Here is an 18,438-nt window from a genome sequence, read left to right as displayed (position 1 = left end):
GTGCTGAGGTTTGACATACATTAAAGTGAGTTGTCAGGTGCGTGTTTTTATAGGTAACAAGAATATAAATGGCGAGTAAACGCCAACTCCCCTTTGGCGCCAGTCCTGCGCCGTTTGCCCACTCACCCACTCACTCATTTTCCGCAAATTTTCCCGGCTGGCAACAATTTAGCGAAACCCCCAACTAATTGTAATCAGTTGCCGCCTTTGCATCCGCAGAGAGTTCGGAGCGTCAATTACTTAGCCTTCATTGAGAGGAGCAGCTGCCGCAAGTCAAATAAAACATATTACAAATGACTCCGGCACCCCCGACACCTCCGACACCCCCGCCATCCACGGTTCCCAGAGTTTCCCCGATTTCCCGCCACTGCCTCCGATTTCCACGATTCCAGGCATTACTCAGCCTTAAGAGCTCGTCCGACGCGGTGGCAGCAATCTGACAAATTTCGCACAAATTATCCGTTGGCCACAAAAATGATGACGACAACGATGGCACGAATGGGCAATGGATGAGATGGCCGGCCAGTATTCGGATTCGGATACTGATTCTGATCCTGGGGCCGGCAACAAAAGGCGACGAAATTATTATTGCATTAAGTGGAATTATTAAATTTCATCGACGACGCCGCCGACGACGACGACGGCTCAGCGAAAATAAAAATAAATAAATCTAATCAAAAATAAGCACACAAATAAAATGGCAAATGATAAAAAAGGAATGCGGCAGGAGCAGGACACAAGCCAAATAAATCAATAAAAGGAGACAATAACACGAAATTCGGTCGCTGTGGGAGCAGTGAGAAAAATATGTGGCCAAATAATAATTATTTTTTGTTAATATAAGTATTTTAGTTTTAACTGCCTTTTGCTATGACACACATTTTTAGAGCTTAATCTATTACCCTTTTTATATTTGTAAAACCAAGTCTTAACTTTTATAATTTCTTAAAAACTATTCTGAACAGAAATGCTTTAAGTATACTTCTACTATTTTGAAGTGTTTATCGTTAAGTAAATAATTATGAAGTATAATAAAAAGTAACATTTTGCTCTAAGTGGGTGTGCTTTCGGGGCAAAAAGTTTGCTGCGCCACTCAAATCAACATAAACTTTGATATATTGTGTGCGGCAATAGGCGCAGTGTCCTGCCAGGCATGTCCTGCGTTGATTTAATGGCCGCCACCCCTGAGGGTCAGGACCAGGGGCGCAGCGGGGCCAGGGGAGCCGCAGCAGCCAAACTACTTATTACGAACGCCGCTTGTCGCCATTGTTGTCAATTTGGTCCTGTCTTTGACAGCTGCGAAGTGGGGATGGGGATGGGGATGAAGATTTGGATGGGGAAGGGGATGGGGCGAGGTTTCGGCGGGGAATCGGCGGATGGGCATTCAAATTGTAGTCGCATCATCATCTTTATGGGCTATTGTGATTTTGGAATTAATTGCCACCACACACAAGCTGAGGCGCATATTTGGCGGCGCCACGCTGTAGGAGTGCTTAAAGGATTTCGTGTCCTGTCGTCCCGAGTTCAGCGGAGTTAAGTTGGGTTCGGCAGCAACAGTTTTTGGCGGGCATCCCTTTGCTCCTGCCTCTGGTTACTTGCCCCCAGAAGTATGCAATGCTAATAAATTCGGTTTTATGTGGCCAGCGCTCAATTTTCGCTCCCACTCCCCAGGAGCGTCCCACTTTTATGACAGATCATTAAAATTTTTTCGGGTCGCATTTTAAGTAGCCTGTTTGTCTTGCTTTTATGGCGCTTGATTCGGCTAACTCCTCCCAATGGCCGAGTTGAGTCAAAGGGTGCATTAATATTGAACTTTATTGTCTTTTAGCGGGTCAGTTTTCGGGCTCCGGTAATGTTATTCGAAAATGGTTCAACTGGCCTCAGCAAAATGTGTTAATGGCGGTCGCGGGCAAGTGTTTACTGGGGGAACAGATCCGGAAACGGATACGGGATATGGGATAAATATTGAAAAGGGGCTCGGTTAATTATGGACCCCATAATAAATGGGCCAAGAAGGCGAGAGTTGGTCTTGAATGCGTAGTGCTGGACCGGATCCAATTATGATTCGCAGCCAAGCAGGCCATGAAAATGCGCAGCTATCTCCAGCTGGAAATCCCATTTCCCCAAGTCTCAATCCCCAGCAGCAAACTCCGAAAACAAACCCAAAAAAAAAGAAAAAAAAAAACAAAAAACCCAGCAGACTTCAATCGAGTTGCTCCACTTACAACATCATATGGTCTCTGACCTCACATTACGTATACGCTCCAGCTGTTTTTCTCCGCAATTGTCTGCTGGTGGTGCACATCCCACCGAAAAAAGGGCAAGTCCATTGGCAAACATTACGTATACGCAGTGCTTGTAATAAATGCTGCGGCATGCTTGCAGGGACGTCGCGTCGTCATCGGCGACACTTTATTATTGAATATGTCGTACGCCCCTTTCCAATCCCATTTGCATAATTGATCGGCATCGGGAGCGAGTCGCTGGCGTGGATTGTAATCGCCAGCCAGACTTGGTTCCTCTGGCATTTCCATCTGAGTTAGATGAAAACTTCGCAGGCTTACGCACTCCGCCCCTTTGCTAGGACTGGGATAAAGTGGGCGGAAGTGGATGAGAGGCCCTGTCTGTTTTCCTCTTTTTTGCGGCATCAAATATTGATGCATAGCTACGTTGACGACGAGCGTTCCATAATTGATGCATGTGTGATTTATGTGCGTCCTCGCCACCACGTTCAATTGTGCAAATCAATTTCAATAATCGACAACCAGTTGGCGGCTATGATCGAAATGAAATAATAGATACATGTGTGTGCGCCGTGGTGTGGCAGTCACACCGACACCCACACCCACACCCAAGCCCACATCCCCGAATGTCCCCGGAGAGCTCTTCAGCCCAAATTTGCGGTTCCATAAAATGTTATTGATGCGGAAATTGATGGAACTGGCAGGCCCAAGGAAGGACACAATTTGAAAGGCTCTGTGTTGTTGGAGAAAAATGCTGGGCTGTACAGAGCACACATTAGTCATAGAACATCCGATTCCCGATATTTCATATTTGCCTCAATTTCTAAGAACAATATAAAAACAAGAGAGAACGCTATAGTCGAGTTCCCCGACTATCTGATACCCGTTACTCAGCTAGTAGAAGTGCAGGTTTGTGGGCGTTAGAGTGGCGTGCAAAAGTTTTTTGGCAATCGATAGAAATTTAGACGACTAATACAAAATGAAAAATATCTAAACATTTTTCAAAAGTGTGGCGTGGCAGCTTTGGCGGTTTGTGGCGTTAGAGTGGCGTGCAAAACGGTTTTTGGCAAATTGATAGAAATTTACAAGACCAATACAAAATGAAAAAATATCAAACATTTTTCAAAAGTGTTGGCGTGCAGTATTGGGCGGTTTGTGGGCGTTAGAGTGGGCGTGGCAACATGAATCGACAAACTTGCGCTGCGTCTATGTCTCTGGAGTCTGTATGCCATCTAAACTTTCTAGCTTTTGTAGTTCCTGAGATCTCAGCGTTCATACGGACGGACAGACAGACAGACGGACAGACGGACAGACGGACAGACGGACAGACGGACAGACAGACGGACGGACAGACGGACATGGCCAGATCGACTCGGCTATTGATCCTGATCAAGAATATATATACTTTATATGGTCGGAAACGCTTCCTTCTGCCTGTTACATACTTTTCAACGAATCTAGTATACCCTTTTACTCTACGAGTAACGGGTATAAAAATAATGAGGGGGTACGGCCACCAATTAACAAACTTGCACTGTGTTCATGTTTCATAACTCAACTTTCTATCTTTTATAGTTCCTACGACAAACGGACGAACATGCCCAAATCAACACCGATATTGATCCTGATAAAGTTTCTTTATACTTTTCAACGATCCTAGTATACCGTCTTAGTCTAGGAGTAACGGGTATAAAAGGGTGGAAAGAAATCATTGTTTCGTTGTTTTTTGATCATTCATTGTTCGCATTCGATATACCCAAGATTATAACATCTTTTTCTTGCCAAAACTGGTTTTCTTTCTGGGTTTTTTTACTTATCAATCAGAAAGTTATGAGCAACTAACATGAACAAGCCACTTTGCTGCTCACATATTCGAGAAGAGGCTTTTATAAAGAACTCTCCCAGGTTTTTATTCAAAATTTTTTTTTGTGAAAAAATCATGTTTTTTTAAAGTCTTGCAAGCAATAATTAAAATCCAATGAAGCGTGTGACCTTCGATGGCTATAATGGTATCTTCAGGGAACCAGAGAACACAGAACAAAGAACCTACACCAAGAGCAATCAGTCAGCCTCAAATTGTTACTAATCAGGACTCCCACTTCGATGGCCCGAGTGTCCAGACCAGTACTGGGTTGTCCTGGCTGCCCCCAGGAAAGTGGAGGAAGGCCTGTCGCCTCTCCTGGCTGTGCACTCAAGAGTTGTCTATGGCAACGGCTGGCAAATGTGTGCGGACACAGGACTCCAGGGCTGTTTACAAGCTCAGTTTGCTGCACACACTCAGCCGGGCACAAATACACACACACACCCAGGATGATATAACGAGCGGCCAGGACTCACATGCATCCAATGGAATTTAATTATAACTTCTGTAACTAATTTCCGTTTTCGGGCTAACGTATGGGAGAAATATATGCAAAGTGGCCGAAAATGCTGCACAAATTAATATTTAATACATTCGAAATTGGCAGACAGCTGTTCATTGAATATTACGTATACGCAGAATTTCTTGCTTGGGGTTATTGGGGAGTTTTGCATGGGGCAAAAGTTTGGCCGCGCTGTCACAGAAATTAACACGTAGCCGGCATAAGCATCATCATCACCACGGCCATCATGGTCGTTTCATAATCACCGGGCTCATTACGTGACTCACAGTGTCCATTAGGACTACAACCACACGGACAAGACAACCAAACCCAAAGGATTACAGCGTCCCGGGGAGTTATTAGACCTATCAGCATTAGCAGCGACCTGAGAGTTGGGCGGAAAAAATGTATGAACGAATGGCGAGGTAGGGGCCGGGCTGACGGGGACCGGCAAACTTTTTCTGCCACAACTTTGGCCTTGGCTTAACCCACCGGCACACCGACCGACACGCAGCTTAACCCCACTTATGCACAAGGGGATCGGCGTTGTCCTCGTCTAAGTCGGGCGCTCTCGGGCTAATTTAAAGTTTGTTTTATTTAGAATAAAATAAAATATTAAGCAAGCATAAACGAAAAGGGACCAGCGGCGCTGAAGAAGCGACGACGAAACCAATTTTCATTTGTTCTCTCGATTAATTAATTAAATGCGAGCGGAAAAAGGACGAAAATCTTTAAAATAATTAATTAAATAATCGGACTCCCTGAAATGGCAAGCATCAGGGCATCAGGCCGAAAAAAAGGTGGCCAAGCCGAAAACAAAAACAAAGTGTATGCCAAATGATGAATGCGCGTCAAAGCAGTCCAAGCAAATGAAATGGATCAGGCAAAAGGGGAAATTCGAGAAAAGCCGGCTGAGGTGGGCGGGCAAGCGGGTATGCGGGGGAAAGGCGGGGGCGTGGCATGCAGATGAAGCCGAAAGCGAGGCAAGCTGAAATTATGGCAACCAACTGACACAGAAATCCATTTTTCATTTTCAGTCACAAGCCTGGGCCCCCGTCAACTGCCCCGCCTCCTTTTGCCTACTTATTTATGAGCTAGTATGTTGTAGTTGGTCAAACACACCATATAACAACAACAGCAAATACAACGGAAAACTGCAAGGCAAAGAAAAGAAGACGAGCTGGAACAAAAAAGGGGTAGAGATTACAAACGAAAAATAAATAAAAAGCAACAGCAGTAACATGCTGCTTACTGATTCTCCTTACTGATTGTTGCTGGCGCTGCCTTTCCCACTGGCAGGCCAAAATAGTAGCAACAAAAACGAAAAATGGGAAAAAATGAAAAAATGAAAAAATGAAAAAGAAAATCGGAAAACAAAACAAAACGAAACAATGCCGACGAGCTGATGAACGAAGTTTGGATTCCCTTGGGCCTCTGCAGCCGGAAAATGTATTCAAGTGGAGTCATTTTTCCAGTTTGTATGAAATACTTGGCATAACTTTTGGGTCGGCTTTGGGTATTCAAAAGTTTCTCCAACCTACGGTATCTGAGGCATTCAATCTAGCTTAATTGCAGGAATATTCAATGCCAGAATGGAGAATTGCCAAAAACTCTTCATTACTCAAGCATTCTACGCTACCACAACTCCGCTGGTATCCTAGGCTTTGCATAATCAACCTAATATCCTCATGCTTCCGATGGATTTTAAAAAATAATACTTACTTAGTTTGAAATTTCGTTATTTCATATTTCATATTTCATATCAGATTTCATATTTCCTATACCTATTAATATTGGTTTGCTTACGAGGATTACGAGGATCTATATAATTAGTTTCGAGCGCCTTCAGTTCTATATATATTTAACTATCAGTAATGGTATTATCGCAATTACTTTTGAAATGCCTTTCAAACTTAGGGGCTGAAGTATTTCCTTATCCTTTAATAATACCCATTAGCCTTATGGCAAAACTATTAGATCCCTTCCTTAAGCTAGGGCATCTCGAATCGCCTCAGTCAAAGACCTTTCCTGTTTTTTTATCCACCTTTTTTCCGTTGTTTTGTTTGGTGAAGCGCCTTTCCTTCGCATTGGACTCTCGTCTTCGCTTTGGCATTGTCTGTTAAATTACGTATACGCCTCGCAGCGCACAACTTCCAACCGTCGGCTGATGTGAGTGTGTGTGGCATGCAAACAAAAGCCGCTTGTCTGTCAGACTCGAACTTGAAAACTTTCTTGCGTTGAGATTTCTTCATTTTTTTCTGCTTCTGTTTTTGGTCTTAGGTTGAGTCGGGCGTAAAACGCCAGAACAACAACAAAAATGAGTTGTAAATGTCAAAAGCGTTCGGAGGATGCCGCAGACAATTTTCAAATGCTGGCAATCTGCACAGCAATTTGAAAAGAAATGAAAATATGCGCAATAATTTACACCCAAGGCAATTTTTTCCCTCTATGCCACGGCCCCATTCTATTATCAATTCATGTTTGGATCTTGTCGTTATTTTTATACCCGTTACCCGTGGAGCACTCGGGGTATGCATACCATGTGATTGTCTTTCGCACTCTGAAATCACATGTGGTAATGTCCTGGGGAAAACAGTTTTGATTGCTAGAAGGCGAGTTTATTTACCTAGATTTCAATTCTTAAGTTAGATTCAAATTACTACGGTAATGTCAAATGTTCAATCAATCCTTTTGCAGCAATATAATACAATAACAATAATAATAATAATAATGTTGTCCAACAACCATTGCAATCGAAATAGTTTGAACCAAATTAATTTATTAATATAAACCAGTCATTTTTCGGTCTGAATTGAACGGCAATAATTTACAGGCGCCTGAATTGACAAACAAGCAAAATAATATAAGCTAAGTAGTTTATGAATGCATCAGTAATTTAATTGCGTAATTCCACATTATTTGGACTGCACATCAAACATAGTATTGGGTATCGCAAAGTCGAAAATCCGAACTGTGGGTCTGTGACTCGCCTTTGGTCCTTGTTGCTGGTGGCATGACAACTCTTCAGCAGGCGAACGACGATTCCGATGGCCGACCATGTCCTTGCCAGCATGTGTGTGAGTGCGAGAGTGGCGGTGTGTGTGTGTTTTGGCTGTAAGCAGCTGTCAGTGATTTCTGACAAATTGATTTGACAGTCGACAGGCGACCAAGGGGAACAGAAATGCGGGATGCGGAATGCGGAATGCGGTACGAACTTTTGGGCCACGCAGCAGGCAACTTGGGCGCGTGTGCTAAAAAAAGATGAAAGCCGCCTTTTGCCGTTTGCCTTTGCTACCACTACCACTGCCACTACCATCACCACTCTTGTTGCCAGTCTATGCGTGAGAGAGACGGGGAGAGAGAAGAGGCTGGCCCGCTCATTTGGCCAGAAGAGAAAGCAGCTAAGCAGAAGCAGAAAAGCAGCAGCAAAAAAGCAGCAGCAGGCAAGCAAAAGCAGCGCCAAAGAGTTGTTGCCCCAAAGAGCAGAGCGTGGTGAATTTTTGTATGCTGCTTGTGTGTATATGGATTTGTTATTGTTATACCCTGCAGGCCAGAAGGGATATGCTGCACAGGGGAAAATATAATCCCTACTTTGTAGAAAGGCATAGGACCTCTATAAGTGCATGCTTTAAAAATACAAGTTTATCGCATGTAAAATTATAGTACAATCTTATATGCAAGCAGTTGGGCTTGCACCTTTTTTAAAGGAATGATTCCAAAAATGTATAAGAAAATAATTAAAAGAGTCCTATTTCCTCGCCATGATATAAAGCCACCAGATATCAAATTATTCCTGAAGTAAGAAGAATACCTAATGTTTCCCTAGTTTTCCAAACAGGATCTTAGGACAGCATTTTCTGTAGAAGATTGAAATTAATCATTCATACTTATATCCTCGCACTTCCACTAACTGAGTAACAGGTATATGATAGTCGAGAAAATCACTTTTTGGTGTGTGTTACATTTGCTGACATATAATTATAATTAGAGAGCAATCATCTATCTGGATGTGGCATACGTTCTCTACAAATTTTCCTAGTGTTTTGCTCAGTGCAGAAATCAAAAGTTAAATGTTACGACATGTTAACCAAATAAAGACGGCTGGCTTAAAGTGTTGCCCGGGAAATGTTTTCCGCCCGATAGTTTTGCTTTGTTTCGCTTTCTGTGCCGGTTGCCAGTTACTTCCAGCTAGTTACCTGCTGTGCCGAGCTCAGCGCAGTAACTTTGGCTCCTGCTTGATTGACGTTCCAACTGATTGACTAGACTAGTGACTGACGGACTGGACTGAAATCGGAGGGCATGGGGAGGGTAGAACCGGGTAGAGGGATCCCGAACTCCCTGCAGCATAACAAATGGCTGCGGTGGGGTGGCGATGTGGGTGGTGACTTTAAACAGGCATGGGAAATGCCATTAGATGAGCAGCTGCCAACGTCAGTGAACGGCGTCTCTCACTTGACAGTTTTATTTATAAACTGTGCAAATAAAACTGTAAATCACTAGGGACACAGTCAGCGAAAGACCGTCGGGGAAAAGTGACCTACATAGATGGCAGGCTTGGCCAAAAAAAAATATAATAAAATAGGGGAAAATAAAATATACGGAACTCGGCACACTGGGAAAACGAACGCGGCCGCCACAAATCAAACAATTAATTTCTCTGTCTGAAATTCCAGCACTAAATCAACAGCCAAACAATTGAACCATTTAACTATGTAAATAAAATTAATGCTCCCTGAAAGTGGAAGCTGGCCCAGAACGGGAATGGGATCTTTGAGGGAGAGCCTGGATAACACCGGACAGTTCCACCTTATGCCTTTGAGCGAGCAAAGCAAAATATCCATTAAAAAGCAATCAATATATGGAAAATAAATGCCAGTCACCCAGCCCCATTCGTCCCCATCTCATTTCATCTAGTTAAGAGCCTCTGCCAGCCGCATAATCTGAATTTAATTTACCCCGCAAAAACACACAGCTAAACAGCAGGGCACGAAACGAAACCAAACGAAACGAACTGCTGAAAATGAAAATAAGGCAAACAAAAACTGAAAAATGTCAAAAACGAAAATGAACTTTCCAGGGGGTTGCTGGGTGCTTCCTAGGCTGTAGTGTTGGCTGGCGAATGAATGGCCATTAAGTAGCACACCCATAGAAAAACGACCCAAGGAGCTCAAGCTCAAGGTGAGTTTGCCAGAGAGAGAGGGCCTATCGGGCATTCGGGCTATCGAGAGAGTGCAAAAGAGAGAGCAAGCCAGCCGAAAATATTCCACAGTGAGTTGCCATTTTGCTGCTCCAACATAATTTGTATGCCCCAGCCTCCAGACCCCCCGCCCCCATTCCGAAAAGCCTCCCATGCCGCCCTATTTGACCTGATTCTAGTGACGTCATTCGCAGGATAGGCCTCACGGCGAATACGTAATGTGCGAAGCGGCGCTGCATTAGGCTGAAAGTGGTGGTGGAACCGGCATGGCAAGTGGATAACTTGATTAAATGGGAATACATTATATTATTTCAGTTGCTCGAGCACAAAGACGCAGCCATGTCACAGTCACAGTCTTCATTTCAACTAAAGTCCCTTTTCTCCTTTTTCACTCTATTTGACTTTGACTCCGCCATTGACCAGCCACAAAACCGATATCTTCAATTTTCAGCTGCAACTTCGTAGGATGGCAGAATAAAGGAGGAGTCGACATGCAACTTTTAAGGCAGGGAGAACTGACAGCTGGCACCAACTTATAACTCAAAGTGCTATGGCTCTTCGGGCCCCAAGCAATTCCTTTCCTTTTTTCCCCACGAACAAGTAAAACACACACACATACACATATAGAGGGTGACGGTGAAAAGATACAAAACTTGGAAAAACGAGAGCGAAAAAGAAAAGTTTCAGTTACGTGCTGTTGCTTTTAATTGAATTTTTTCCCACTGTAGCTCCTGACTGCTGTAGCTTTCTCCCTAACTGGCCGCTGCGGCCAGCCAATGGTCCAATGGCCTGACCAAGCACATCCGCCCGCCACTTCCGCCGGTGCCCCTTTTCCCGCTTTCCCTCTATTCCCACTTTTCCGAGGCCCATCGCCCAACCTGCAGCCTCCGCAGCATCAGCAGACTCTTGCTGGAGGGCAGATTTCTTGTTATTTCCAACGCGCAGCCAAGTCGCAAGTCCTTAAGCGGTTTATTTTGCTTCACACTGATTTGCAGGCAGCGAGGTGTCCCGAGGACCCGTCCTTGCCACCCCCTTTACACTTCAAACTAAAAATGGGGATTAGCGCCATCTAAATACAAGTTATGCGATTATAAGAGATAATTTATACTGACCTCTCTCAGCAACTTTCAGGCGTGACAACTTTTAAATTAGAATTGCATTTGTTGGTCGAACTTAGGTCACATATTTTTATTTTATATTTCAATTTATGCTGTTATACACATTAAAAATGTGGGATGATTCAAAAGGTCGATTTCCCAGCTAATTATTTTGCAGCTACTCTTCGCAGTCAGGAAACTTTTCCAGCAGTGCAGCTTTCCTCGATTTGCTGCTGCCAGTTTTTATGCAGCAAGTTTTTAATTAAGAAGTTTCAATTTAACATTGCCCATAGACTGCACTTCGCTCTCGAAAAGCGCATTATCATAATAATTTACTTACTCACTTAGTTGGGGCGGGGCACTCCAGAGCATAATTGTCGACGGGCTTTTTCCGAGGCCGCTCCATTCACTTCCTTCGTTCCCAAAGGCAATGAGATAGCTTTCAGTTTGGAAGTATATTTGAATATTTGGAACACAATTGCTGCCGCACACTACGAAGTTATTGAGGGACACGCGGTTAGGGGCCGCATGCTGCGTTCTTGGTCCTTTTGAAGATGCATAGTCAGTGGCCATGTCTTTTGTTCCTGCTTGTTTTAATCGTACTCGTCCTAGCTGCTTGCGGATATTACACCATTATTCACCCGAAACAGATTCGTAAGTTTGGGTCTCCGTCTCCAGCGTGCTGCTAGCTTATTCTGATATTGTGACCCCGTACCCCTTACTTCTTGCAGATCTGGAGAGCTGTTACCTCAAAGGCGGATCCTGTCGGGAAACGTGGAACTGCGAGGAAAGGTTCCGCAGTCGCGTTCGCACCACGTGTATCAACAAACGAAAGATCTGCTGCATGTCAACGGTCCAGATAAAGAGCCTTCAGGATGCCGAATACTACGCCGAGTGAAGGTCCTGTGGATTGGAGACTTCCTATGTCAAAACAGCCAGTTCGCTTGGAGGACATACCACTCATATTGCAAACCATATCTTGTATTGAATGTATCATTTCGTAGGCAATTTATTACAATGGACTAATGAAGTTAAATTAGTATTCCGGACCCGGCGATCCTAAATTTTAAGTTATGTCTAAGTAGATGTTGTAAATTAGATGGTGTGACATTTTGTATGAGCATCTTTCAAATCGTTTTTATTCACTTTTGATTACGATTTGTACATAGAAAGTAAAATTATATACATTCCTTGTAATGACACCGTTAAACAATTTGGTTCACGAAAAATTAAAGTCGTGGCATATTCTCAACGCTGCCACCACTCACATCCACGTTCAACTCTATCCAATTATCTGGCCTACTATCAGTTCCACTGGTCCATCAATTGAATCGTTATGCCTGCGATAAGTTTAACATTCTGTCTGGCCAGCATCCTTTGGCCGTGCACCATCCGTGAGTCCATTCCCATTCCCCGCCTCCCGGAAGGCCCTGGGCTAATTTAGTGAGTTTGCTTTGCCATTTTCCCCACCAATAATACTCGCAACTCATTTGTCTGCTGGCCGGGACTGCTTAGCCAAGTCCCAATCCCCATCCCCATCCCCGTCCATGTTCCCACTCCGTTGCCAATCCATTCCCACGGGGCACTCGACGAGCAACACTTGGCTTTGTCCCACACAAATCCTCCGACACCCTCCTGCCACTTTTCCCATCTCTAATGAAGCGCAAATGTTGATGTAAAAATTTAATTTGGTTCGTAACCCAACGATGCCACACACGCAAGTCCTTTCGCCTTGGCTGGGAAAATGGCTGGGGCGAATGGAATGTCCAAATGTTTATGCATCGTGTGGCGAAACGCGTGTTTACCTTCTAATGTGTGCGTGACATGGACCCATGGGTTATATATGCGCACACACACACACACGCATACTGTGGCATGCAGGGATGTCCTTCGGTCCCTATGCTGGCAACACAAAAAATAATAATAAACGATGCCACCACGTACATGTATTAAAAACAAAGCGCAGCACAGAAAACGCTGACAGGCCCTTTGCCTTCGGTTGCTCCAGCTTCAGCTCCAGCACCAGCACCAGCTTGGGGATCCTGGAGGACATCTACTGCTCCTGCAACCCCTTCTTCAATATCCCCCAGCAACTCCCGTGAAACCCATGGTCGCTGTAGCCCTGCGAACCGGCAACAGAAGCCCGTCACAAAGCAAAGCTAACAAACTGTGAGCGGAGCGGAGCACAAATAGCGGCGACCAGCGAGCGGAAGGAAGTGCAGTGGCGCGACAAGGAGGGGTGAGGGAGCGTAGGGGAGTGGACAGAGACTGGGCCAAAGGGGGTGGGGCTGTCAGCCCAGACATTCAATGTCGTTCGCTGGCTGCCAGCGATGTTTACGAGCACAGTGTCCTCTTGCTCCCAGAACTGGCAAATTACTTTTCTCAATTTTTTCTACATAAGCCAAAAAATTTAAAATTAAAATAACTTTTGGGAAAACCAAATACTTTCTGAAAATTAAAATAAAGTTCTATATTATTTAAACCATTTGCTGAATTACGATTCAATGTTTCGTTCGTTGCTCTAAACTCAATAATTTCGGCTTCACTTTCAACTGAAGATCTTTATCATTTACCTCAATATACCCAAAATCAAATTTGCAAAATAAACTTGAAATAAAATTACTCTTGGCCACGTGCTAAATCAGTGTCCGTTGCAAACTGGCAGGCAGGAAAAACTAACGAACGACATCGGCGGGTCCTGGAAAAAGGACCCTGCAAATGGGTGGGGTAAAAGTTTGGCCTCCACCACCAGCTCCATCATCATCGCCATCCCCACTGCCACCTGCTCTGCAGTCCTCCTCTTGTTTATGGCTTTGTTTGCACTTTTGTTTATGGGTGTACATTTTAAACGCTATGAGCACCTGCTCCGCCATCATGTGTGGCTGCTTTTGTGTGATCCTGAATGTGCCAGTGCCTGTATAACCGTTCCGTGACTTGTACTTCTCCCCCAAAGCACCAGAAACACCCAGTGCCCCATCCGCCCCAGATTTCCGACCGCCTCCGCTCGGCGATTGCCGCAAAACGAAGCCGGCTTCAGTGTCAGCTGACAAATGCAGTGATTTTAAGCGTCCATCAAAAGCTCCTGTTTGACATTTAATTGTTGCACATTGTTGTCCTTGTGGCCGAGCAAGGAGCATGGCGAAGCAAACACGACATCCACGTCAACGGACAATCTGGGTTTACTTTGGTCATTGTTACTCGGGTTCAAGGTGAGCTGCGGCCAAATTCTCCACGACCAAACCATAAAAGACCGAAGTCATGTGCTTTATTACACATTCAACGGCAATGCGGCAGGAGATTATAGTCGTGAACCTAAACACAGGAATCCAAATATCCAGATACCCAGGTGTGTGCATTGTCGTTAGAGGTGGGAATCAGAGCGTGACTTTGTGGGATTTTCGGGTCCGCACTGCCCAAATACATTTCATTTGTCAGTGGATGAAAGTTTGCCTTAAGGCAGCTTCATGAAAAATTAACAAGACTTAAGCGTGGCAACGTTTTGTAGAATTTGCTTTAGTTCAAATATAGTATAATAAGATCACAATTTAAATATAGTACATACTTCTTTCATTTTCTTTCCATATTTATTTTTTTATGTTTTAAAGTGGAAAAAGTTTTAGCTTACTATTATTTTAATTGTATTTTGTCCAGCAACATTTCACAAGCAAAGTGAAAGAGGAATTAAAATAATATACAATATTTATGTTTCATATGACGGTGTTTTGCAAAAGTGGAAACAAAATGACCTAAGAGGCGTACTACATTCCCTGAGGCGTTTGCGATTAAAAATATCCCTTTTCAAGGGAAAGTGGGAAAGAGTTTTCAGAAAATATTAAAGTTTTGAATTAAAGTTTAACGAGTTGATGTGTGTGATGTTGAAGGACTCGCTAGCAACCCTGTGGGAAGAGGTCCATCCTCTCTACAGACTCACATACAGTTTCAGATTCAGATACAGATATAGATATAGATACACACACACACACCTTGAGCATTCAGCCTTAGCAGAAAAACTTGCAAAGGCTTACACGTGTTGGCAAACGTTTTGCGGTTTCATTTCTGGATTATTTTTTTGTCTTTCTGGTTGGCCTCTGTCTAATTTCCAACTGTCACCCGAGATGACTTTTGGACCCCGGGACTCACACACGCACACGCACACACACCCATACCCATACCCATACCCATACATGCGACCATTTTCTAATGGCCTTTTCGTGGTCAAGCATTTAAGCGTTCCGGACCCCAGCCCCAAAAAACCAGTTTGGCCCTCACCTTTGACTCTATGTCACTTTGGTTTACTTTTGTGCAACCGCAAAAGTCGTTGTTGCTGTAGGAGAATCCGCACACACTCACACAGACACACACACAGGCAGTTGTCACCCATACAGCCGTACCTATCCCTCTGCACATGCACGCTGGCACAAACTAGCATACCTTTTTGACCATTTCGCACACGATGTTGCGGTCGTGTTGACATTTTAAATGCCTTTTCATTTGTCTCCCGCCACTCCATACGCTTTGGGCGCTAATTTCGTTCAATTTGTGCTTTAAGGCCGCAAATTTGACTCGGCAGTCAGTTTAATTGAATAGTGCGGTCTGACCTTAGCCATATAGGAAAATCTGTTCCAAAAACCAGCTTAAAGCCATTGGTATTTTGGCTTTGATTATAATAATGAACCACTAAATGCTACGATGAGCAGACGGAATCACAATGGTGCTCAAGTTGAGATGATGATTTCTAAATACTCGTATCCTTAAATATTAATGACACTGTGACATTTAAGCACTGCTATGCCAAGTTCACATGTGTACAAATATCCTCCAGACACTAGCTATCTGCTATCTGCTCTTTGCCACATCCCCTCTCTCTGTCGTGCGCACATCACCTCCTTTTCACATCCGCTGCAGATGGTCGCAGCTGGAGGAAAAAGTTTGGCTGCAAATTCAAAATATTTTCTATATTAGTTTAGAATTTTCACTCCCATTCCATTCCCCAGCGAGTTATGGTTTTTCTGGTTTTTAGTGGTGGCATTAATTAAATTTTCATTTCCTAAGGATACTTTCCATCTGTGTTGCAGGGTTAAAGTTTTAGGTTCCAGTTCCTGTGCATTGGGTACGCTTTCCAATTGAATTTTCGGCCCGTCTTTTGGGGCCAGAAGTCGCAAGCGTTTGTTGCTGGGGCAATTAAAAGCGAATTTTCCGCACGCAGCACAAAGCTTTTTGAATGTAATTAAAAAATATCACGTATACGACGCATGTGCCCCAAGGGACCGATTGTAGAGGGTATTTATGACCGACCAGCACGGCTATATTTTTTATCCGCAACTCACCGCGAGTAATGGCTGATTGCCAAAGAAGCACGCACATTTTTCGGAGTTTGACTTTCATTTTTATGGCAACTGGCTTTGGAGTCCTGATATATACATACATATATAGCCAAAACAAATTGGAGGTTTCATTTAGTCATTTCACCCAGCTGGTAATTAAATTATATTTTGACTGATTGATTTTAGTGCCACTTAAAAAATATTGAATACATTTTAGAGTTTCGCCAACAAATCTGTCGATCAATTTTAACACGCTATCATGCATGGAAAGTGGCAAATAATCAAGTAAGCCAACAAACAGCCAGCAATTAAATAACCAAACTGACAGACAGACATACGGAAATACGGACGTACAGAAAGATGAAACGTTGGCTGGCAAATATTTGTGAAATTCTAAACTGTAATCAGGGCAAAGTGATGGCGGCGGCAGCAAGTGTGCTTAATGACAAAACTTTGCAAATCAGTAAAGCATTTTATTGCCACACACTTGCCAAGAAAAAGGGATTGCTGATGGGATGGATGACTATGAGGGTGAGGGCGAGGGTGAAAGTGAGGGTGACACACATATTTGGAATGCGAAAACCTCATAATCACATCCTGCACAAGTGCACATGCGGAGCTCAAAACTTTCTATCTCAGTCAGTCAGCCAGCATGGCAAACTCATTTGGCTGCATTAGAATTAACATGACGAAGAAGTGGCCGGGGCTGCCGGAGCAACAACTTCCTGTATGCATTTCCCTCCTTCATCCAAGGCGGAAGAACATTGCGCATACGACCCGTTCAACGGCGCTTAAAACTTTTGCCACCCAGCTCAACTGCAGCTTGGGCTTCACTTCACCTTCGGATCCAATATATTTCTCATTAAATCAGTTATGAAAACCCCACAAACAAAAACAGTAAGATATTTCCCCGTTCGCCCTGCAACAACTTCGTTCACCTGCGCAAAAATTTAATTACAACTCGTTTCGCCAGCCAAGAGTGCACGAACATTTTTATTCATAATTAAAACTTTTGGCCATGGCATCCAATCTAATCAGCGAACGAAATTTTCCGCAGCAAATTGGTTTGACATTTTCAGTTTATTCACGGCTCCACACCCTTCATCCAACGGCTGCTGCCGCTAATAAATAAATTATAATTTCAATAAGGTTTTCGCTGGCAGCCCCAAACTGAAAAACTAATTTGCCACTCCCCGAAAATGGTAGCAGACAGCCTCCGCCAGTTAAGCCAGCAGTTTGTTGTTTTTGTTGTTATCGCCTTTGTAGTTATTGTGCCAGCTGATTTTGTTGTTCTGAGCGCTGCATTTTCGTGAAGACAGCTTCTCAATTTGGGGACAAAACCAACAGTAATGTACTTTACTGCCAGCTGATAGCCAGAGTTTGCCAGAGTTTGTATGACCGTATGAATAATGCAAAAATAAAAATAAATCAAACTGCTTAGTAATTTTTGCTCCGACTTACAAGTAAGCTTGACGATAATCTTAAATATTTTTTACCACAGAAATATCAAAATATAAAATCGAATACAATGATAAAACTTATAAAAGCTTATCCTCCCACATATGTATATATTCTTTAGAATGTTATATTGTAAGGGGTCTATTGGCTCTAGGATAATATTTGACATTACTTCTTTTGGCAGCTTTCCTTGGGGCACGTCGCTGTCAGTTTGTTTTCCCGGGGTAACCCTGTCGAACCGATTAAGATCTGGGGCGCAACATAGTGGTTTAAGCCCCCCTTTCCTGCCACGAACATCGAGCTTAGCGCCCCTGAACAAGCTACAAGTCAAGCAGTCGCCAGCAGACGGCGAACGGCAGTTGGGAATTCTCTCCAGCTTCCATCTTTCGAGTTTACCGGCTTCATCTGCATTTTGCTCACACACACACGCACAGTTGAATTTGCAGTTCCAGGTCATGGACAAAATGGCGACGCCTACGCAGCAGCAGCGCCGGATAGATGGATGGGTATATATGTAGAGTGAGAGTGCAAGAGAACCGGTTGAGAAAAATATGCGAGAATTTACTGTTAAGAGCAAAACGCGAACGAAGCGCTCATGTCCGTGTCCGTATTCCTCAGTCCGTTGTCCGTTGTCCGTGGTTCGTAGTCCTTAGTCCAAAGTCCCCAGTCCGAGTCCAAGTCCAAGTCCCGGCCTCTTGGCAAATGGCCAGCCCACGTGTGCATGTGTGTGTGTGTGTGAGTTGCTGCCTATGTGTG

General features: G+C 43.8%; 1 protein-coding gene across 1 annotated transcript; it reads left to right on the top strand.

Moving 5' to 3' along the window:
* Window positions 1–11,318: 11,318 nt before the first annotated feature.
* Window positions 11,319–12,173, top strand: LOC120452251. The gene is made up of 2 exons (XM_039636378.2): window positions 11,319–11,554; window positions 11,632–12,173. Exons 1-2 carry the CDS (start codon window positions 11,455–11,457, stop codon window positions 11,796–11,798), a joined length of 267 nt encoding a protein of 88 aa, XP_039492312.1. The 5' UTR covers window positions 11,319–11,454; the 3' UTR covers window positions 11,799–12,173.
* The last annotated feature ends 6,265 nt before the right edge of the window (window positions 12,174–18,438 follow it).

Source organism: Drosophila santomea, chromosome 3R, assembly GCF_016746245.2.
Source record: "Drosophila santomea strain STO CAGO 1482 chromosome 3R, Prin_Dsan_1.1, whole genome shotgun sequence".
Classification (NCBI taxonomy): Eukaryota; Metazoa; Arthropoda; class Insecta; order Diptera; family Drosophilidae; genus Drosophila; species Drosophila santomea.
This window is presented reverse-complemented; position numbering and strand designations above follow the sequence as displayed.